Source organism: Pan troglodytes, chromosome 17 (assembly GCF_028858775.2).
Source record: "Pan troglodytes isolate AG18354 chromosome 17, NHGRI_mPanTro3-v2.0_pri, whole genome shotgun sequence".
NCBI classification, from domain to species: domain Eukaryota; kingdom Metazoa; phylum Chordata; class Mammalia; order Primates; family Hominidae; genus Pan; species Pan troglodytes.
In genome coordinates, this window is record NC_072415.2 from 32009868 (window position 1) to 32033798 (window position 23931).

Consider the following 23931-nt stretch of genomic DNA (forward strand, 5'->3'; position numbering starts at 1 on the left):
GCGCGGCTCTCATTGTCTGCCTGGGCGGCGCGCTCCCCTCCCCCCTCGCCGTCCCCTCCCCACCCTCTTTTCTCTCCTCCCCTCGATCCCTCCTCCTCCTCTTCACCTCCAGCGCCCAGCTGCTCGCTGAGCGCAGTTCCGACCCACAGCCTGGCACCCTTCGGCGAGCGCTGTTTGTTTAGGGCTCGGTGAGTCCAATCAGGAGCCCAGGCTGCAGTTTTCCGGCAGAGCAGTAAGAGGCGCCTCCTCTCTCCTTTTTATTCACCAGCAGCGCGGCGCAGACCCCGGACTCGCGCTCGCCCGCTGGCGCCCTCGGCCTCTCTCCGCGCCTGGGAGCACCCTCCGCCGCGGCCGTTCTCCATGCGCAGCGCCCGCCCGAGGTTCGGCTGCTTCCTCCTCGCGCGATCTCCCCGCTTTCCTCCCCTCCACCCCTACTCGTCGCGGGCCCCTGGCCTCCGGCTCTCCGGCCCTCTCCAGGCCGCGGTCGGCTCCGACGGTGTTTCCCTCCTCCCCTCCGGGCGGGCTGAGGCGGCTCCCAGGCTCCCGGGACACCGCGGACCAACTTCTAGTCTCTTTTCCTCTCCTCGAAGCGCTTATCTGCGCGCAGCCTTATCTCCGAGTTATCTCGGCGCAAAGGGGCGGGAGCCGGTAGTTAGGCAGGCAGAGAAACTTCTTTCTTGCTATCTAGCCAGGTCTGTGTGTGGGCATTAATTTTAGTGTGGTAATCTCCGATGAGCCGAGGCGATTTGGAAGAGCAGCCTGGAGGAGGCCAGCCCGGCTGCATTTCACCTCCCTCCCCCACTCCCTCCGAGTCTCCCTGTCATTCTTCCTGCTCTCCCATTTGGGGTCGCCTCGGCTCTGGGGCGGTCTCACGCTCCCCCCCCAGCCCGTTGCGTTCCCCCTCCTTTTCTCTGCTCTCCGCTCCACCCCGCTACGTCCGATTCCGGAACGGTCCGGCGTTTCTGCTGCTGGAGATGACCGCGGGGTGGGCCGGGTGGCCCGGCCGGCGTGAGCGCGCACGCTGGTGGCTGCAGGCGCGGGCCGTGTCTAAGGTGTGCGGCGCCGCGGGGACGCCGGTGGGGCTGGCGATTCCCGCCCCACAAGCTCTCCGCATTGCCTCTGCTGGGAAGGACCCAGACTGCTGCCCCCGCCCTGGCGTCCCACTTTCCCTGGGCCGAGTTGCATTTCTCTCTGGGGCTCGCGTTCGGGCTGGTCAGCGCAGTCCGGGAAGCTCTGGGAGAGCCAATATAGGAGAACGCGGCGGTTTCGTTTTCGGGGACAGGTTGCCTTCCTTACGCGAAGGGTTTTCCCGTGGGGAACCCTCACCCCGAGGCATTTCGGGAGAGGGGCATCCGCAGAGAGGCGGGATGCGGCGGTGCCGACACGCACAGCTACTTAAATTCTTTTGTGTGTCATCAGCCCGGGGGAGACACTTTAGGGCGGAAGGAAAGCCTCAGCCAGCTTCTGCAGATCACTCCTGGGATCTGGCGCGCGCACGGAGAAAGGATGCGGCCGAGGGAGTGGGCGGGGAGGACGCGGGGACCGGAGCGGTGCCTTTGAGGGAGGGCTGGTATCCCAGCCCTTCCAGGGCCCTGTGGCGGCTGCGCAGGCTCCATTCCCCTCCCTTGTTGATCTCCACGCCCGGGGCAGAAATAGGATCTTTGAGAAGTCTCAAATGGGATCTTTGAGAAGTCAGATCCCATTTGAACTAGAAAAAGGAGTGGAGGCGAGGTAGTGTGCAGCCTACGCTCTTGGTAACCCGTCGATCTCCTACCATACCCGTCTCCCCCACCCCACCTCAGGAGCTAGACGTCAGCTTGGAGCGGCGCCGGACCGTGGATGGCCTTGACTGACGGCGGCTGGTGCTTGCCGAAGCGCTTTGGGGCCGCGGGTGCGGACGCCAGCGACTCCAGAGCCTTTCCAGCGCGGGAGCCCTCCACGCCGCCTTCCCCCATCTCTTCCTCGTCCTCCTCCTGCTCCCAGGGCGGAGAGCGGGGCCCCGGCGGCGCCAGCAACTGCGGGACGCCTCAGCTCGACACGGAGGCGGCGGCCGGACCCCCGGCCCGCTCGCTGCTGCTCAGTTCCTACGCTTCGCATCCCTTCGGGGCTCCCCACGGACCTTCGGCGCCTGGGGTCGCGGGCCCCGGGGGCAACCTGTCGAGCTGGGAGGACTTGCTGCTGTTCACTGACCTCGACCAAGCCGCGACCGCCAGCAAGCTGCTGTGGTCCAGCCGCGGCGCCAAGCTGAGCCCCTTCGCACCCGAGCAGCCGGAGGAGATGTACCAGACCCTCGCCGCTCTCTCCAGCCAGGGTCCGGCCGCCTACGACGGCGCGCCCGGCGGCTTCGTGCACTCTGCGGCCGCGGCGGCAGCAGCCGCGGCGGCGGCCAGCTCCCCGGTCTACGTGCCCACCACCCGCGTGGGTTCCATGCTGCCCGGCCTACCGTACCACCTGCAGGGGTCGGGCAGTGGGCCAGCCAACCACGCGGGCGGCGCGGGCGCGCACCCCGGCTGGCCTCAGGCCTCGGCCGACAGCCCTCCATACGGCGGCGGAGGCGGCGCGGCTGGCGGCGGGGCCGCGGGGCCTGGCGGCGCTGGCTCCGCCGCGGCGCACGTCTCGGCGCGCTTCCCCTACTCTCCCAGCCCGCCCATGGCCAACGGCGCCGCGCGGGAGCCGGGAGGCTACGCGGCGGCGGGCAGTGGGGGCGCAGGAGGCGTGAGCGGCGGCGGCAGTAGCCTGGCGGCCATGGGCGGCCGCGAGCCCCAGTACAGCTCGCTGTCGGCCGCGCGGCCGCTGAACGGGACGTACCACCACCACCACCACCACCACCACCACCATCCGAGCCCCTACTCGCCCTACGTGGGGGCGCCACTGACGCCTGCCTGGCCCGCCGGACCCTTCGAGACCCCGGTGCTGCACAGCCTGCAGAGCCGCGCCGGAGCCCCGCTCCCGGTGCCCCGGGGTCCCAGTGCAGGTAAGGGTCGCGCCTCAGGTTCGGGGTGCGGGTCCAAAGCGCTGGGGCGCACGGGGGACGTGGAGCAGCTGCTCCACTCGGGCCCTGTTTTCAGGACTTTCTCGTCCGGGTGCGCGGAGGTCGGCCTGGTCCCAGGAAGGATTTGCAGGCCTGTGGCTGGGTAACCCAGAGTCCGGTAGCGCTGAGGCGAGTTGTGCCAAGACTTGAGTCTGTTGTGCCAAGTTCCTTTCCACGGATGAGACTAAATGCACATCTGTACCTTCGTGCCTTGGGGAAGCTCAGGGCCTTGATGAGTAGTGAATGGCATCTGCTATTGGGGAAAAACGAGGCTGGGAGGGAACTAACAGCGCTTGAGTCCCATCGCAGACCCTACTTTGGGTGAGTGGAAGAAATTCCACGATGGGAGTAAGTTTGGGAGAATGGCGGGCACTTGATCCACCCCCAAACAGACACACAAGCACATGCAGGCTCACCCAGTTTAACTCTCCAAAGGGTGCGTGTTTGTGTTTTCCTAGAGAAGGGTATTTAGAAGAGCACAACAGAAGAACCTAGATGTTCCTAGGGAAGCTAGTTGGCGTCTCCTCTCCCACAAGGGAGAGAGGGAAAGAAGAGAGGGCACCTGGAGTGGTCAGACTTGTGACTTCATGGTGAAGGAGAGCTGGTGGATAGGCCCTTGGGCTTGGCATCAGCTGGGCCTTGGTCTGGGGCTGCTGCTCACATGGCCAGGCTGCAACTCAGGGATCCTGGAGCTGGGGCACCTATTCTCCCTTCGAAGTTTAGCCCGCCAATTTTTCAGTTTCCAATTTGACTCATTTTTTCCTGTGTCTGGGAGCCATTAGGGGGTAAACCGTGAAAACGCTATTGTCAAAAATACCTGGAAATACCTCGTTTTGAAAAGTGTTTTGTTTACTCCAGCACAGGAGTGTGGGAGCCCTGTTAGGCTTTTTCTCAGATGCAACATTCTGCGTCCTTGGTGATTACAACTGGCTTATCTTACCTTATATTTCACCTGTTTGATAATCTTTCTAAGGAAACAACATCTTTTTTTATTGTTGTTTGTTTGAGGGGAGGTGTGGGGGAGGCCCCTTGAGTCACAGAGGTGGCAGAGTGGAGGAAGGCACATTACTCCAAACAGTCCTACCCCGGTGTCTTGTGTATCCCAGGTCTGTGCTTCTCGTGGGAGCCTCGACGCTACCTTTAGGACAGCAAGTCAGTCCTAGGGGCCAGGATTCCTTAGGATAAAATGGGACATTCCCAACCTTGTCCGCAAAAGACACGCTGGAAATGCAAGTGGTCTGAAAGAGAGGGAACCAATTTGAACAGCTCTCTGATAGCCTGAGTTCTTTCTGTCTTCTTCCAAGCGCTGCAAGACTTGGTCTCAAAATTCCCTCTTTTTAGTTTTGCTCTGTCGCCCAGTCTGGAGTGCAGTGGCTCACTGTAATTTCTGTCTCCCGGGTTCAAGCGATTCTCCTGCCTCAGCCTCCCGTGTAGCTGGGATTACAGGCGCGCGCCGCCACACCTAGCTAATTTTTGTATTTTTAGTAGTTTTTGCCACGTTGGTCAGGCTGTTTTTGAACTCTTGACTTCAGGCGATCCATTCGGCTCAGCCTCCCAAAGTACTGGGATTATAGGCGTGAGCCACCGCGCCCAGCGAAATTCCCTCTTTTTGCTTCTGCTGCAAAGCTGGTCCTGGAGACCATTTTTCCCGTGTGTGTGGAATGGGATCGGGGGACCCTGTTGAGATTTGCACTGTTGGCTTGGGACTTGAGAGTCAGGGCTCTCATCCTTACCTCTGCATAGGGACCCATGTTTGGCTCCCAGGAGCAGAGAGATGGAGAGGCTGGGAATCTCTAAGGAGGTAATGGTTGGGTGTGAAGCTTCTTTTGTCAGTCGGGGAGTTCTGTAGGGAATGTGCAAGGGTGTTGTGAGTTGGGTGAGGGGTAGTATCTGCAGATTGAGCCAGCGCCTGCAGCTCTGCCTATTTCTTGACACACCTTAGCCTGATCTCCAGGTTCCTTTCCTCCAATCTTCCAGCATTTCATATGGCTGAGAGAGTCTTTTGATGTTTACAGTAACTGGTCCTGTATGAGAAATCCTTTTAGAGGCAGTATGGGGCAGTTGTGGGCAAGTTAATATGTTTCTTTTTGTTTTAAATTTAGCCTACACTTTTCCTAATTTTTTCATCTTCTGGGCACACCACAGTTACAGGAATTTTCTGTAGACCCAGAAGATTTGTTATTTTTTAAAGTATTTTTTAAAGTATGTTTTAAAAAATGGGAAGGGATTTGGGAACACCCAGCTTTTGCATAGAGTCTGTTAGGAAATCAGGAAGTGACTGGGACCAAGCCAGTATTGGGGTGAAGGGTGGGGAGTGAGTGACCCTAACTTTGCTTGTCCTCACAGGTATTCTGAGGCCAGCTTCCTAGCTAGATTTCCTGTTTCTTAGATTTTTTTTTTTTTTAAACAAACCGTTTTTGGAGACAGACACTTTAAACACCAGAGCTAAAACCTGAGTGCTGAACTTGATCAACCCGCACAATTTGGAGGCTTCTGGAAACCCACACTATGCACCTCTCGCTGACTGGGTAGATAGGGTGAGCTTACTCTGGGGTGAGCTCAGAGTCCTCACACTCCTTTATTTCCTGGGTCCTACACCCTCCTAAGCGCCTGCAGAACTGTGAGTCCCTGTGTCTTGGTACCACACACAGAAAGACAGGTGGTGGTGCCCTTCTCCCCTGAATCTATCACTCCCCAAGGGCACCGCAAACAGCCATGTTAGGAGAGAAATGGTGAGTTGAAAAGGGGAAACTTGGTGAGCAAGCCCCCAGCTTTTATATCTTATAGCTTTTATAAAGACAACATTTTTTTTTTCCTTTTTAGTCACTTACAGGATTATAGCTGCCTGGTGGGTTTGGGAAAGAGGTAGGGAGGGAATGAGAGAGATTTTATTCAACTAAAAATAAGCAAGCTTCCTAGGTTGTATTTATCCAAAGTGGACTTTTAATTAAATTTTGTCTTTGGGTTTTCAGATGACTAAATAGTTCTACCTGGGGAGTTCACACTGTCTTCTAATAGGATTCTTATTGTTCCCAGTCATAGGACTGGGTTTTCCAGGGAATGCCCCACTCCTCTATCCAGAGGGGCTCTGATAGGTAACATTTTAAAGTCAACAACAAAGACAAATACCTTGTTTAACTTCAGTGTCCTTGAAGTCCTGAGCATTTTACTGATTACCGTAGTCAATAGTGGCTTTTAGGGCGGAGAAGAATAAATCTTTGTGATGTGTTATAAGTTGCAGTATCCCCATGACAACTTTGAACTCGGGTTGTGTAGGATGCCAGTTTCTTTAAAACTTAATAAGAAATGAGAAAAGAGACTTGTTTTGTAAATAGTATTAATGGAATTAAAGTTTTTATGCTAAAGTCATATTTAAATATCGTTACCACACAGTTGATAGTAGACACAAGCGATAAACTGCAAGGGGATGAGAAAGAACCAAAAGGTTCACTAGCACATAATCTTAAGCTAAAACTCTGAAGTGTAATGTTTATTTACTTTAAAAAGTGATTCAGGAATGCTTCTTCAATAATGCAAAACTAGGACATTTAAACCTTCTGTAATCTAAAGAACCTTAAATGGTGGTCTATACTTTTTTTTGGTCTATACTTACAATAAGTACCTTTCTCATTTTTAGAGACATTTATTCTTCCATATTTAACCTTCTTGAGAAGTAATAAATGTTACATTTACTCTTAATTAGGATTTGTTTTTATTAGCAGGTTTAGGTTATTGTGAATTCTGAAAACTAACCAAAGAATAATAATAATAAAATTATGTAAAATAAACACATTTTAAATAGATTGCATAACTCAAAATGATCACTGGGAAGGTCTTGGTAATTTTCTCAATCAGTAAGGTATCAACCTTATATAAAAATTTTGCAGATAGAAGCAGTTGGACCCACTTCTAAATCGGGATTTTAGCATTTGATCTTTGTGGCATGAAAATAAAACTCTGTGCTTAATGTTAGTGCATTTTTCCCCTGAAAAGATGAGAGTAATCTCATTTCTAGTTTCTAACTAACGTAGGTGCCTAAGAATAGTACTTTTAATTTCACTTGTGTATCTTTAATTGGAGAAGAGGCACATATGGACGGGTGGCAGATGTAGAAAATACTTTTTTAAATTACTTGAGATAAAAGTGAATGAGGCAGCCTCGCTGTGTCCCCGGATATTTGTGGGTTGCAGCGGGGCTCAGTGGTCAGTATTTCTGTGTGGCTTGCTCGGGTTTGGCAACGACGTACTGTAATGATGATGGATTTCAGTCTTTAAAAGCTCCGGGACAGCCTGAGAGTAGGGGTCAGGGGACTCAAGCCGACCTCCCCACCGCTCATCTCGGACTCTGACGTCCTCTGCTTCCAGCACTGTCTCTTTCCCGGGGTCTCTACTGGGGCGCTCCGGGTGTGCAGAAGTATTGGACAAATGGTCAGTGGAGCAATAGTGACGAAATAACCCTGCTCCTGGCTTTGCGGCCAAGGAGAAAAGCGCAGCCGGGAAGGGCACGGGCAGGGAAGCCGGGCACCGGGGCTGGGGGCCGGGGTCCCCGGGGTGACGCGGGGAGGGACGGGTCCGGCGCGCCTCTCCCGCCCTCACGCACCGCTGTCGCCGCAGACCTGCTGGAGGACCTGTCCGAGAGCCGCGAGTGCGTGAACTGCGGCTCCATCCAGACGCCGCTGTGGCGGCGGGACGGCACCGGCCACTACCTGTGCAACGCCTGCGGGCTCTACAGCAAGATGAACGGCCTCAGCCGACCCCTCATCAAGCCGCAGAAGCGCGTGGTGAGTGTGACCCGCCCTGCCCCTGGCTCGCGGCCGGCCCCGGGCTCTCCTGGCCCGGCCGGCCCCGCCCTGGCTCGGCCTGCCTTGGGCGTCCCCCTCCCAGGGGACAGGTGCGGCCGCTGCGGTCCCACCCTAGCGGGGACCCAGCGGTACCATCCTGTCCCAGCTGTTCCAACGCCCACCCGCTGGCGCCCAAGTAGAGGTTACCCCGAAACTGGCGTCTGGGAAGCCAAGATAGCCTTTCCCCATGTTTACGCGCAGGGGATGACGTTCGTAAATGACAAAAACAAAAACAAACAAAAAAGGAAGGTGCAAAATGTTACCATGTTTTAAGCAAAAAAAGAAAAAATAATCTATATATCTCTAGGTGTACTTGCCAAAGCACCGTAATAATTCTGGTAAGATAGGCAAGAAATTGGTGATGGTAACCCGAGGAGAAAAACAGTAGACCTACCGAGGCCGGGCGAAGGAAGACTTTTTTCACTGTGTATGGTTTAGATTTTATGCTTGAAAAACCACGCTCACTTATACCATTCGTCCCCCAAATAGAATATGCCAGAAATCCACCCACTCACGCCTCCTCACAGCCACATTCTTTTGGGTGCCGTTTACTTTGTCCTTTCCACCTTCTTGGTCACTTCTACCTCCTATCCTCAGGTGTATCCCCAAATACCATATCTTGGATTGCCCTTGAGCCTGGTGAAAATTTATTTGCTCTAACTTTTGTTATTTCAAAATCAGAGAACTTTGTAGAACTTGAGTAAAAGTGTGGTTTGTATGTTCTTAAGTTGAGCATTTTCCCCAATTCGCACACGTTTTACTGTTTTTTTTTTTTTTTTTGAGACGGAGTTTCACTCTTGTTGCCCAGGCTGGAGTGCAATGGCGCGATCTCGGCTCACCGCAGCCTCCGCCTCCAGGGTTCAAGCGATTCTCCTGCCTCAGCCTCCCGAGTAGCTGGGATTACAGGCATGCGCCACCACGCCCGGCTCATTTTTTTGTATTTTTAGTAGAGACAGGGTTTCTCCATGTAGGTCAGGCTGGTCTCGAACTCCCGATCTCATGTGATCCCGCCCGCCTCGGCCTCCCGAAGTGCTAGGATTACAGGCGTGAGCCACCGCGCCCGGCCACCATGTTTTAAAGTAAGGGAATCCTGATTTCAGGGATTAATCTCGTATTGTCATTGTTATGTGTGCTTCCTAGCCAGAGAGAGTATTTACCGCTGTAATGGTTAGAGAAAATAAAGGAAAGCTTTCACCAGTCCCACTCTAAGGTTAACATTTGTTTAGCGAAGTACTCATAATCTAATAACCCTTTAAAGCTAAATATGTTACAGTTAGATGCCAGACGTCTTAAGTATCCCAGTAATTTATTTGTTATACTCTAATTAGCAGGAACAAATGCTACACATGTTGTTTGTGTTAAATAGATTAGAGTGAAATTGCATCACAATGTAAGTCTGACACCTTAAAGAGAAGCAATTAGTTTTATGGTTGGTTTTGTTTTAATGCATGTAAAATAAAGTGGCCGAGGTTAATTTAATGAGTGTATGTGCCTTAAACTCGTTACAACCTCCCACAGCTTAAAATTTTCTTTAAAGGGTACCCTTAACTGCAGTGTGTGACTGTGAGTTTCATTTTTTCTTAAATGCATCATATTAAAGAAGAAAAAGTAGTAACTGGAAAATATCCCACAGAAGTTCCTTGTTTTCATATAATAGACAACACATGAACAATGAAACCGATTTATTTTTCTGGAAAGGCACATTGAGCTGAGTACTAACCGAACTTTCAAAGGTAACATTTTCTAGAGATTGAGCAAAAATTTGGTGGAATAGTAGTCATTTAGGTTCCAGTTGCATTATAAATTTGATCTAGTAACATTTAGATAGTGCCATTTGTTTTGTGCATGTACCAGTAAAAATAACTTAGAAGAAAAAAAAGAACAGTTTTTAGCATTTCTGAATCGTTAGCTTTCTTTGTGCTTAGCAGGTGTCTTGGCCATAACCAAGGTCAGCAAATATGCTTTGTAAATGGGTTATAAATGATACCAATTGAAGGGTGTGTCACTATCAATTAGGTCTCCTTGTGGGCTTCTTATTTATGGTTTTGATGGATCTGGCTTAGTTCTCAGAAGCAGAATGTTGAACTCAAGTTTGTTTAGCCAGCACTATAGAACCAATCACTGTGAATTTGAACTTGCAATACATTGCAAAATAAGAGATTTATGGTGTAACTTGAATTCCTTGTCAGTGAGGAATATGACTGAGATCACTTGTTACAAGGAACTTTTATAACCCATTCACCTGCATTTCACATGTTTATGAGGACTGGCTTCACTTATGATCTGCAGTTGACAGTCATAAAGTCCTTTGTTATAATGGCAAATTCTGATAAAAAGTTTGCTTCACATTGGCTCCAAATTCCACTGGAAACTGTCATAAATGGCTGGTTTATAAACTGAACCTTCCTGTCCCTTGTTTACTGATTTCACATTTATGAAGAGAAAGGAATCCTTTCCTAAAAAATTATTTTCTTTTAACCACAAAGAAAGAAAAAAGAAAAGCCTGGATGTGTAAAGTTTTGTTAATATGTTGTCATCATTTTAGCAAAGCAGTTTCCCAGGTAGCTCTCCTGTGAGCCAAGCATACTCATTTCAACTAAAGGCAAATTGATTCTTAGCACTGACTTCCTAGAAATGTTGTAGTGCTAAAAGGTTTGCCAGTGTCTCTGTTTATAACTTCTCTGTAGAGTGATGCTAAGTAATGCAACCGGATGTAAACCATAAATGCAGATTTTAATTTCATCTTTTAAATTTCCCAGCAAAGGTTTTGGAAGTCTCTGTCCTGTAATCTGTGAATATTCGATACATACTCAATTTACATTTCTCTTCTTCATTCTTTACAATTGATCTTAACTTCCCAAATTTTGTAATTTTCAACTTGATTTGGTCCTGAATCTTTCTCTGATTTTTTTTTTTTTAACTATGGAAAGCTTCACGAATTTGGGTGTCATTCTTGCGCTGGGGCCATGCTAATCTTCTCTGTATCCTTCCAATTTTAGTATATGTGTTGCTGAAGCAAGCATCCATTTTTTTTTTAACTGAAGCTATGTCACAATTTTTAAAGTAATTTACAACATTTGAAAGGAAATCTAAGCTTGGCAACTTAAAAACAAGTTTTATATTTTGCCATTCTGGGTAAGAAGTTATATTAGCTTATTATAATTAACATGTAGTAATCTAGAGGTAATAAATTCCCTTTAAGGCTGTTATGGGCATAAAGAAAACATGGAAATGGGAGTGACAGTGGCAGACAGGTGGCCTTTTACCTTTCCTGGTAATACCAATTAACCCTTTGCATGAACGAAATTGAGAATAATACTGATAGGGCAAATATATTAGTATCACTGCATCTAAGACAGTGGCAGCATTAAGAGTATGCCATAAAATTTGCTCGTATCCTTTGTAAAATAGATAAAACAAAAATGCAGGCAGCAGGCAATCATGATGGTAATTATGGAATGTATTCAAATATATTTCTTTTAAAAAAAAAAAAAAACTTTTACCCCTCTTCTGAAATCCATTTCTAATAATGTACTTTCAAAGTTTCCATTAACGTACTTTCAAAGTTTCTGGTTTACTCCTTTACATATATCTGAGAAATAGACCTGGTGATCTCCGGTTTTCAGGGGAAGTGGAGACTGCCCAGAGCCATTTAGCACATTAGCAAGTGGCTTGTGATTGCATTTCACGACCTAAATCTTAGACCTGTGACTATAGTGCATGGCCAATTGCTGTCCACGGTGGGGGGCGGGCGGCGGGGAGGTGGGGCACTTTCATGTTAATGTCTACTTGTGTTGTTACTTCTGGTGTGTTTTGAGTATAACTCTATTTGGCGGGCAGCGGGGAGGTGGGGCACTTTCATGTTAATGTCTACTTGTGTTGTTACTTCTGGTGTGTTTTGAGTATAACTCTATTTGGCCAACTTTTAGAAAATCTTTTAATTCCCCTAAAAAAGATACCAGTAGTATCTGGGAAACTCTAAATTGGAGAAGAAACCATGGGTGAAACTCTCCTTGATATGATGCTGGTAAAAGCTTTGCATGAAGTTATTGGCCAACTATATGACTGCTCCCGGGTATTCTTGAATTCACGGAGACAGGCTAGCTGGAGAAGTAAATCAAATCTATAGGGTCCAGCACACTATGCAAACCTCAAATTTCTTGGCCCAGAAAAGTCAGTCTAAGTACACTGCAATTTTTTTTCTCAAGGACCATTTCATTTATAATAAAACAGATACATACTTGTTGATGACAGGGACAAAATACCTTAATGTATGTATGTAATATATATATATGTCACTTATATTTTTCCACTTATGTTCTTGTACTGTTTCTAGCCTTCATCACGGCGGCTTGGATTGTCCTGTGCCAACTGTCACACCACAACTACCACCTTATGGCGCAGAAACGCCGAGGGTGAACCCGTGTGCAATGCTTGTGGACTCTACATGAAACTCCATGGGGTATGCCATGTATTCTGCTCACTTGTATATACATTTAGTATCTGGTTTGTATGTGATATCAGTTACAAAGAATCAGCAAATGAAAGATACTCAAGTGAAAATTTTGAATGCATATAATTTATTACTGAATATGTTTAATATATTCAGTGTACATACTGAATATATTTATTGAATTGAAGGTGCTTTTAATTATAATATGAAATATTACCTTATGCACCAGTAGGAAACAAAAAATGCCACCAGTTGAACTATTGCAAACGTTCACTTAAGACACATTCCACTTTTAGAAATGTGAAAATGTGAAAAGTGTGTATTTTAGAATTGGTAATATGGTAGTAACCGTTTTTAAAAATGCACAATTAAGGAAATCAATCAAAAATGCACAATCACTAGTCTATATCTCTTAAAAATTTTGAATGTAATCAGACATTTGTGCAAAAGAGTAATGCATTTAATAGTTATAGTTTGAAATATTTCATAGTTCATTTTAAAGGATTGCACAAAATATAATAAACAACTCAATCTTAAAAAGAAAAATAACCTTGCATCTGTAGGAGGAAGGAAATACATGATCTCTTTGAAATAATACTTCTTCAATGAATAGCTACTCATTTCAAACAATAAACGTTAAGTTGAAGGAATTAAATTCTCCTTGGCAAATCATCTCATTCTTTCTGAAGGAATCTCTGCATTTGATGAGGAAAGTGTAGTCTTTGTGCACTTGGGATCTTTTGAGTGTGTATAAAAATTGGATTGAAATTTATGCCAAGTTCTTTTTTTTTTTTTTTTTTCTTTTTCTTGTTTTGAGATGGAGTCTAACTCTTGTTGCCCAGGCTGGAGTGCAGTGGTGCTATCTCGGCTCACTGCAACCTCCACCTCCTGGGTTCAAGCGATTCTCCTGCCTCAGCCTCCCAAGTAGCTGGGATTACAGGCATGCGCCAACAAGTCTGGCTAATTTTTGTATATTTAGTAGAGACGGGGTTTCGTCATGTTGGCCAGGCTGGTTTCGAACTCCTGACCTCAGGTGATCTGCCTGCCTCGGCCTCTGAAAGTGCTGGGATTAGAGGCGTGAGCCACTGCACCCGGCCGCCAAATTCTTTTAAATGAGAGCTTTTAGTGCCAATGTTGGGTCTTTGGTTTTTCTTCAATATAATATTAAATTTATGGCCTATGTGAAAATTTTTTAGGTGCCCAGACCACTTGCTATGAAAAAAGAGGGAATTCAAACCAGGAAACGAAAACCTAAGAACATAAATAAATCAAAGACTTGCTCTGGTAAATATACTAAAATGACGTTTGACTGTAAAGTATTTGCCAACCTTAACAGTAGAGCATATGTATATTTATAAGGTTTATTTTGATTGTTGCAGGTAATAGCAATAATTCCATTCCCATGACTCCAACTTCCACCTCTTCTAACTCAGATGATTGCAGCAAAAATACTTCCCCCACAACACAACCTACAGCCTCAGGGGTAAGTGTTAAAACAGCATAGACTCCTAAATTACTGGGCTGCTCTCTAGTAAATTATCTCAAATTTTATCTTATCTGGTAGTACAATAATCTAAACCAACAGTTCAGTTTAGTTAGTTGATACCTAAGAATAGTTTTTAGAGGAAATTACATTTAAATGTCAACAAAATGACAAACTTAAGTACTTTACAAACCTCTTAATTAAGATCGGTATCATTTTTTTATGGTTAAATTAACCCAAGTAAAAGCAAGAAGTTTTGGTTTAAAGTGTTTTAAATTGTTTTATTTCCAGGTTTTTATCAGAGTTGCTATATATATTATATGTGTATATTTATGTATTTCCGATGTAGATCATAAGAACTATGAGGCCAGTGGTTTCATAGATTACAGTGCCCGTAACAGTTAAGTAGCTTTTGTTTATCCTATCAATTCCAGCCTTTTTTTCTTTTTTTATCATCCACCCAAAGCAAAGCTCATCATAAAGTGTTATGTGCTGCTGTATTCACTATTTCCTTTGCCCAATTGTGTTCTTGCTGGGAGAGCTTGCCTTCTTCTAATGTACCTTAATTGTACTGGCGTTTATTTCAGCTACGACAAAACCTAGGAGTGATTTGTGCCACTGTGGACAGGAGATGCCTGGGTCTTCGTGAGGATTACAGACTTAGTTTCTTGTAAAGCTGTGACCAAAACTCAGTTTGCCTCTAGTAAAGAGCATTTTCCCACCCTAATGTTTCCCAAATTTATCTGGAATGCCCTTCTAAAAAATACTGGGCCTTCCCTCAGACCTCAGTGAGCTCCAAGGCAGGGCCTGCGGCAAGCAGGACTTTAAAATGTGTCCTTGTGACCCTTGGGACTACACTGAGACAAGATTAGGACCAAACACCAGCATTTAAATGCCTATTTACTTAGTAATTGTTTTCTACATTTAGTTTTCTCCTGAAATTATTTGGGGTACTTTAAAATACTACAGATTCCTGGGCCCCACCCTGGATTTTCCAAGTCAGAGTCTCTGGGTGTGGGACTTGGATATCTGTTTTTGAACAAGTGCCCCAGGTGAAATTGGAACTACTGCCCCGGAGGTGTTTGGGAACCACAGACCTGGTTTCTTTCCACTGTATTTTTACTGGCTTTAACAAACAAAAATTAAATATTTAAAACAAAATGTTTAAACTGTGCTTAAAATTATATTTGATATTTTTCTTTGTCCTCCTACCCAAATTCTTTTGAGCCTTTTCTGTAATGAAACAAAACGTCTTTTCAGAGTTTCACAAGGGAAGAAGCCTTTTAGTTGTTTTTTTTTTGCAGACTCATGGTAAAGAATGTTTCTAGGCTTTATAAAGGTGGACTCCATGCTATGGTGTTGTGTTTTACAGGCAGGTTAGATGTAACTGAGGATTGAAAGTGGTAAATAGAACATGTTTCTTGGGAAATGAAAAGATTATTTAAAAATAATTTTTTTTTTTGAGGCTGAGTCTTGCTGTCACCGAGGCTGGAGTGTGCAGTGGCGCAATCTCGGCTCACTGCAACCTCCACTTCCCGGATTCAAGCAATCCTCCCACTTCAGCCTCCCGAGAAGCTAGAATTACAGGCATACACCAACTCACCTGGCTAATTTTTTTTTGTATTGTTAGTAGAGACGGGGTTTCACCATGTTGGCCAGGGTGGTCTCGAACTCCTGTCCGCAAGTGATCCACCTACCTCAGCCTCCCAAAGTGCTAGGATTACAGGCATGAGTCACCGCGCCTGGCCTAAAAATATCCTTTATTATGCGGTAGTCCTCAGGAGCAATTATGTAGCTAGAGGCAAAACAATTTGGTTTTCTAAAGCAGGGAGGGAGCCACCTCTCTCCTAGCTGAAATGAGGACTGCTGCCAGCTCCAAGACACTTTTGTTGGTGGTACAGTCCAGCTTAAATGTGGCAAAAAGACTAATTTGAATGATAAATTGCACTGAAGTCGATATATACCCAACAATGGGCTTCGGGGACTTGGAACCATTGTGGGTGGAGTCTTGTGATTTTGTGACGTAAAATTTCAAAATTTGCTATTAGCAAGTCCTATCAGTTGCCGTCCAGGGAAAGGAGTGAAAAGCCAGTGAAAAGGGCCATGGTCTGGCTAGAAGAAGGGCCTTGGGAGTTCCATCTCTGGTCCTAGGCTTATTGTCCCAGGAACTCTCACCAGGGACAGAGCAGATGGAGGTGGCTTGCTGGTCAATGCCCTTCAGAGGAAAGATTAGTTCCCCACCAGAGGCCAGGAGGCAAAGCAACAAGGATGTTAAGGATGGGGTTGGAGAGTACTAGTTTCACACCAGGTCTTCAGCTGCAAGCTTCCATCCCTGTGGTAGTCTAGGCAGCCTCCACGGGGACTGAGAAGCTGGGAGTGGCTGGTGTGAGCTGCAGCCAGGGGGCATCTCTCCGATCTCTCCAGCCTCTGGGCTGCGCTGCAGAAACGCTGACTGCCATTACCAGGGCAGGGGGTAGGGTTGCTGACCTGCCTACCAACCTCCCCAGTTCCCCAGGGACTGACTCTTGGCCTTGTTCCGAGGGCACACGGCTGGTGCCTGGGCTTGCAGGGTTTTATTTCATGGATGTCTCCAAAAGCCTCTACCTGCTGTGGCCATTGTGGGGAAACAGCTACTCGTCTGCTGGCTGCCTTTGGAAGCTGTCCTCCTGTAAGAATACCTGTAGTAGGCTTGAGTGGTGTCCCCAGGTTGTTTTCATGGCGTGCCCGCGTATAACTGTGGATCCCTTCGCACTTTTTGATGTCCTCTCTGGGTGGGCTGAGCCTTCATGTGTATGGCATGGCCCATGTGGCAGCCGAGTAGCTGTGAAGAGTCTGCTGGAGGAGCCATCTGTGAGCAGCTGGTAGAAGCATTTTTAAAAGGTGGCTGTGTTGACAAAGGTGTGTCATTTTCCCATTTTGGTCACAGTGCATAATGTTAGAGGGCAGCTGGCTTTGTGACTGATTGCCTGTAGGATTTTGTGAAATGCTGTGGGTGAAGAAAATATCAGATCCATATAGCAAGGTTGTATCTGGTGTTTACAAAGTATATGTATTACATACACAGCACCGAGGTTGGCTTGGAGTTTAAGTCTCCTAAGGTAATGCGTCCACCCCACGGATCTCCAGTGCTCCCTGTGACTGACTGGTAGAAATTAGTAGTGCAGGGTGACCCTCGTTTGATGGGGCCACGGAACTACAAAGCAAAGGGCTATCTTAGGCACCCTCCCAGCAGAAGGTGGAACTGGGGGCCACATATCCCTCCATTTAGAGATGTAAGTAGCAGTATCACTGCCTTTCTTTAATGACTGTGAGTTATAGCAAGGAAGTAAAAAACTGTTCCAGAGGCCCACATGAAACATGCTGTTTACTTTAATTCCCCACTGAAAAATCAGTTGTAGGAGATCACCGGTAGGCATTCCCAGCAGGCTTATTTTAAGTCCTGGGACATGACAGGAACAGGGTTCTGACCTGCCTTTCACGTGGCCATTTAAGTGATGGCACCAGGACCTTAGCATGACACAGAGTCCTGAGCTCTCTTGGCCAGGACGAAAGGAGCCACAGGAGCTGAGTATTGTGGAAGGGGTCTATCGTGGTTGTCTGCTTCTGGGAGAGGGGGCTCCAGGGCTCCCCTCCCCTAGCAGGAATGAAGGTGTGGGCATAATTCCTAGTGCACGGCATTCTTCCAGGATAAGTTGTCCTAATGCCACGAAAATTTTTGTGCTGCTCTGAAGCCTCATGTCTTAGCTTTATATACTTGTTAATCTGTGCTTTCATGAGACCTGTGTCTGGGCAAAAAGGAGACATTCCTTCAGATAAGAGTCAGCAAGTTGATGACCTTGCCACCTTATGACTCAGTTTCTCTTGGTTATAGGCTGTGCGTGTGCTGGAGGCACAGGGAGGGCAGTGTGTTTCTGTCTGAGATCAGGAGGACTCACGGTCATACAGCCCTGCTTAAAATATTGCCTATTTTTTTCTTTTGAAATTATTTTTGTTTATTAAAAATGTATGTTAAACTTAAATTTTTGATAGATGGTTACTTTCTGTGGCAAAAATAATCTTTCTTTCTGGCTAAGAATTTTCTTATCCATGCAGATTTACTAAAAAATGTATATTTAGTTGATCTAAATAGATATCAGATTTTCTTTGGGCTGGGTGCGGTGGCTCACCCCTTTAATCCCAGCACTTTGGGAGGCTGAGGCGGGTTGATCACCTGAGGTCAGGAGTTTGAGACCAGCCTGACCAACATGGAGAAACCCCGTCTCTACTAAAAGTACAAACTTAGCCAGGCACGGTGGCGCATGCCTGTAATCCCAGCTACTCTGGAGGCTGAGGCAAGAGAATCTCTTGAACCCAGGAGTTGCAGGTCGCAGTGAGCTGAGATTGCACCATTGCACCCCAGCCTGGGCAACAAGAGCAAAACTCTGTCTCAGGAAAAAAAAAAAAAAAAATTTTTTTTCTTTGGCTTTTATTCTCTATGGATTTTAAGAATACTAAAATCTTTTTTTTCTTGAATTCTGTTTATTGACTGAATTGTATTTTACAGTTTTTTTTTGGTTGTTATTTAGGAGAGAAACATGGTAATGTTCTGTTTCTGCAATAAGATTTAATAAGTAGTCCACAAATGGTCCTACTCCTCCTATTTCTCCTCCTATAACTCAAAATTTGTAAAACTGGAGGATACTTTATAGCTCAATCCCCAAATTTTATAGATAAAAAGTTTTTTTCTTAATTTCTTTTGTAATAGGAGGGATTAACTTGGAGATGAAATTAGCAATAATATCTGAAAATGGCAGCTACAGAAAAAAAGAAATTAGCAATAAGACAATGTCTGAGCACAAGGAGTCACTGAACATATTTTGCCTGCCTAAAAATAGTTTCTATAAATAATTACTTTAAAAATTAGGCCAGGTGCAGTGGCTCACGCCTGTAATCCCAGTTCTTTGGGAGACTGAGGCTGGAGGATCACTTGAGACCAGGAGTTTGAGATCAGCCTGGGCAACATAGCAAGATTCCCATCTCTATTTCTATTTTTTTAAAAAAATGAAAAAAAATGTAAACCCTATTTAAGTTAATATTAAAACTACCAATATAATATTGAAATCATCATTAAACATAAAGTGTTGAAGTTAAATGGAGAGAGAAATATATATGACCAGCCCTTGCTTTACTGGTCTTTGTTCCATTTGAGTAAAACAAAGTGCCACATCTGGAATTGTTTAAAACATGGAGGTGGTAGGGGTGGGTGGAGAGAGACAGGTATAGATGTAGATCTTACTACTGGTCAGATTTGGACGTGCTTTAAAGGAGTGATAACTAGAGTTGGAGATGGCTCCGCAGAGTAGAGGAAATTACAATTAGTTAGGATTTTTGCAGGTGAAAAATTGGATAGAGGTATCCAGGAAAGAAGAAGGCATAGGAATCTTTGGAGCTGAAGGGAAATAGTTAGTTCATTGTGACTGGAGTGTAGGGGGTAAGAAGCCAAAGGCAGGAAGTGAGGCTGGTAGAACCGGTGGAAAGTAGATACTTGAAAATATTTCAAATCAACGATGGACTTTATTTAAATCCTGCTTCGGTGACAAATGTGTTTTCTGTCTGTACACTGGAGTCCCAACAATTAGGACCTTCTTATTGGAGCATTCTGTATTTTGATAATTGATGTAAACAAATGTAGCATGCTCCTGCTTGTCAAGTTTACAAGCAGAGTTTCCTCCTCACAATTAGGGAGGAAAAACATCTGCCAGCTGATTCTATGCGCTGACCTTCTTTAGGCCTGCGCTGTAATTTCTCTGCCTCCAGGGATTCTGGGGGCAGGATGGTTGGAGTGGCTGCCTGGCTACCTCTTCTAATGGAAACATATTAGACATGGTGTATTAGGGATAGGAAATGTGTTTCCTCACCTTTGTGGGGCATTGCTGGCGATATATAACTTCCACAAAGAGAGGTGGACAATAGACTGAGAGATAGAGACTTAGGTTCCTCGCCGGCTGCATCTGGGCCTGGATGGGTGGGCCTTAACCACTCTTTTGGTCTGTTTCTTGCTAGTAAATAGGCGTCATCGTTCCCGTCCCCTGTGTGCTTCTGGGACACTGTGTGCTTAGCTAGACCTATTTCCCTACTGTAGTCACTCCTGAGCTGCGTGGTCGTTTGAAGGAGTTAAGCACCCATAAGTGCTTGTGGCCAACAGCAGTGATCTAGAGACTGACTCAAGTTAAGATTATTTGATGTGCTCTATAAGGCCTCTGAAGAAAGCTTAGGCAGGTAAATATTTTAAATTGTTTTCATAGATTTTATTTCATATATAATATTTGCATCCTGTGGTGGAAATAGAAAAACACCTTAGTAGGTCCTGTAGCTTACTATGCATTTTCCAGTGCAGGGGGGTTCTTTATTAGCAGATTTACACTCCACTGTCTTTTTCTTCAAGTAATGGAATTTTTTTTTGATTTACTGTGCACTATGGTTGGTCACAAAATTATAGTTCCTGTGAAAGAGCTGAAAGGAACATTTGTGAAGGACTTATGCTGTGCTTATACTGTTAAGTTGCTCAGAGGAACGTATGAAGGCGAGCTCTGATGCAAGAGCCTGCTGGGGCTGGAGCAGAAAATTACTGCTTCATTTTTAACTTGAATATGCCACAGAGCTTCTAGAGGACTCGAGAGCCAAACAGTGGTGGATTGGTCTTCGATTTTCTCATAGTGATCTTGCTTTGAGGAAGTTTTTCCCTTTCCTAATACTCGCTCACTTATAAGATAGTGAACATAGGGAGGCAGGAAATTAGTTTCTATCAGGTACCTTTTATGTGCCAGGTGCTTTAGATACATTTTATTTTTTACTCCTCCTTCTAAGTGAGACGCAGAAGGTAAAGAACAGTTCCAAGGTCACGTGTCAAATTGAGACGCGTGGTTTCACGTTGGCCGCAGGTCTGGCTGACGCGGTCAGTGTTGTTGCCACTACAGCGTGTTAGATTAATATGCGATATTAGTTCATTTCTTTGAAATCTTCAGAGAGAAGAAAGAATGTTTTCTTAAAGAAATTTGACTAATTTGATTAATAATTTTAGCATCATATATCCTCCCACTGAAACAGGTGGGAAAACAGTGTGAGAAGTTATTTGCTCTTGACCAAGAATGTATTTAAGACAGTTAATGCAGATTTTCTTATCAATGTTATACTTAGAAATTAAATGTGTAATGGTACTAAGAATATGGCAGTTGGGTAACATTAAGTTAAAAAAAAAGTAGTAAAAATTACTTTTGTTGACATACCTAATGTGGTTATAACAAGGCTTTTAAGAGAAACACAAGATTGCCATACTGAAATCCTTCTAATGCTGCGATTTAAATCCATACACAAACAAATGCTGTTTTGGAATTTTTCGGAATGTTAAAATTGTCTTCAATGAATGTTTATGAAGAAATTACTGAAAAAGCATTTCTTAATAGTGAAGTGCCTGTTTTTTTTTTTTTTTTCAGAGTCTATCGTCCAAAACACTCTTTTCTAAATGAGTAGCAAAGGGGTTAAAAAATCATTAATCTCCCAAAGGGTCTGTGAGAGAGTTATGTGGTTAGGTATTATTATTGCCTCATTTATAAACCAAGATCCGGAGTGACTCCTTAAGGTCACAAAACAAGCCAGTGTTGAAGCCGGGACTGGAACCGACGTCTCCTGCCTCCCAGTCCAGGGCTGTTACCACTCCCAGGGAGTTGACCAATCATCACAGTTATTAATATCCCACTTGCCACATGCTACAAGCCATGAACATAAATATTTTGTTGGCATTTTATCTTCATGCTCCCTATGTGCCAGGCTCCCTTTCTTTCTACGTTCACAGCCCCTTCTAATAACTCACGTTCTTGTCTGACCACATTGGCCTTCGTGTGAAAGTCACACGTCACCCCGGCAGGGAATGTTCAAGCATGCGGATTTGCATACTTTCATTCTGATCTCAAGGCTTTTTCTAGACTTCCTTTTTTTTTTTTTTTTTTTAAAATCTCTGTGTGTGTGTGTGTGTGTGTGTATGACAGGGAGGATGGTAAGAAGTAGTTTAAAAATGCATTGTGTGCTACATCAATATCCAATGGCTTTGTACATTAGGAAACAGTAAAGCTTTAAATAGTTTGTAACATATGTCCACATAATTTATCACAGAATTGTGGTTTATTTAATAAGTGACTCATTATCACTATCTGATAGCCAGAATACTGGATAAAGAATAAGTGTGGGCAGAAGTTATTCACCATTTCTTATAGCCTCATCCCAGAACACAGCTCTTCTTTGCAAATTACAGATTCTTTGCAGTTTTCTCCCACCCGCCCCCCAACGCCTCTATAAGAATATACAAAATTGTCAGAAAACATGAAATAATGTTACGGGAAAACATGGCCAAATTTAAGAAATCTGGCTTAGATTGCTCTGAAAGGTTATTGCTAAATGAATCTTCGAAGAAAACGAATTCCTTTACTGGAACAAAAGTAATTTATTATGCATTTCATGGGTGTCTGCCAGAAGAGTTACTAGCAGTATGAAGATCCAGTGGATATGAATTAAGTACAATCTGTTAGTTCTGTTCATGTTTAGACCTACCTGTTAATTTTCTCTGAAATTTTAATAATTTAAAAAAGCATCTCCATAGATAGGTGTTGGCAATGTGACAATTCACCACTCAGCTACCCATCACATCAGGCTTTTTTAAAGGCCCAGTACTCAGAATTTGTGAGACTGAGCACAAAGACATTATTTTATTGACCTCATATTTTAAGAATGATTTGAACAAATACATAACTAGGCATTGATTCTAATGTCCTGTTGGGGTCTTACGAGTAAACGGTTCCAAGTCAACATCTGACGATGCTTAAATCATGATCCGACTTGATGGTGTGCTGCCTGTTTTGGTTGTTGGCCTGGCACGGTTTCACCAGAGCTGGGCCACATGCTGCAGAACCATATTTTTATTTTATTAAACACAAGTATTTTACATTTAAAGCTCTCATTAAATTTAGTTGCTTGATTCGTGGTGAAGCCTGAATATGGTCAAAAGTTTATTCTGGGGGTTCACGGATTAGCAGCTGGGAGGAAACAGATTCCAGCAGCTAGGCGCTAGCTCCAGCTCTGTCTGTGTGAGTATAGCAAGCTGCCAAGGTTCTGTAAAGCCTCTGTTTTCCTCCTTCTACTAAAGGGGAAAAGTAATTCCTACCATCTGGTCCTTAGGAGTATTGTGTAGAGTGAGTGGGAGATGCCTGGAGACCTCTTTGAAGTTTAAGAAGAATAGCACTACTTAAATATGGGTCTTGGAAGTTAATAGTAATCAGCTTTATTTGCGTGGCATTTTTTTTCATCCCAAGATATTAGAATAAGATCCTCACTTTCTTAGTGGGGAAATTCAGAGAGGTAGAGTTATTGTGTTAAGAAAGTAACCACATTTTAGAGATTTGTATTTCACTGATAGCAAATTTTTTATTCCTTCTGATACTTAGTACTTTCCTAATGCTTTTTGTGGTTTAAGTGCATTGTAAATGCTTCTTGGTATGTTTTCTGTAATTAAGATGGAGAGATTAAGATGCTCATCCATCTCCTGAAAAGTCAGTTTTGTTATAAAAATTAAGATCATTCACCAGGTTTTAAATCTTGCCTCAGGATTCTGTCCCACTTAATTTGAAGATTAGAATAGTGTAATTCATTCTGATCATTTAGAAGATAAGCTTTTTCTTTAGGGTCCTCATTGACTTCAGGTTGTGGGACAAACCCTCTCCCTTGCAATTTATATTTGTACATCAGTATTTTGGTGATAATCCCAGAGTACTTATAAAGTTTGGCACCTTTCTTCACCACAACATGCTTGCTGTTGAGTGTGCACAGATACATAAAGCAATTTGCTCTTTTGTCCAGAATAGATTATGTGCATAGAATTGCTTTTGTCTTCTTGAAAAGGGCAGCATCCCTTGGTGTGGCTATAACCTTACCTACTCAGGCCTAGAAGGGGCGAGAGGGGTATGGGTTGGGGCAGAGTAGGGGAGCAGCCGGTGAAATTTCCAGTAAGGAATTTGTTTGCCGAATTAAATATACAAAACTATTCTGCTGAATAGTTAGGTCATCAGTTGAGGTGACGGTGACTCTCTCTCTAGAGA

The 23931-nt window shown here is 45.1% G+C and overlaps 1 protein-coding gene and 1 non-coding gene across 4 annotated transcripts in view; one reads left to right on the plus strand and one right to left on the minus strand.

Moving 5' to 3' along the window:
* Positions 1–283: 283 nt before the first annotated feature.
* The window catches only part of GATA6 (GATA binding protein 6), a 32421-nt gene continuing 8773 nt past the window's right edge, over positions 284–23931 (plus strand). Inside the window, exons 1-6 of one of the 3 annotated variants that reach the window (XM_016933430.4) lie at positions 284–380; positions 1803–2974; positions 7645–7811; positions 12208–12333; positions 13521–13608; positions 13704–13807. In XM_016933430.4, coding sequence (XP_016788919.2) covers positions 1840–2974; positions 7645–7811; positions 12208–12333; positions 13521–13608; positions 13704–13807 — 1620 coding nt within the window. In that variant the 5' untranslated portion in view covers positions 284–380; positions 1803–1839. Of the gene's footprint in view, positions 381–1615; positions 2975–7644; positions 7812–12207; positions 12334–13520; positions 13609–13703; positions 13808–23931 lie in introns of those variants that run through there. The other 2 variants (XR_001711254.4, XM_054672219.2) reach the window with 2 other exon arrangements.
* Positions 10788–10892, minus strand: LOC112206342 (U6 spliceosomal RNA). The gene has a single exon (XR_002940565.1). It is a non-coding gene; the product is annotated as a U6 spliceosomal RNA (small nuclear RNA).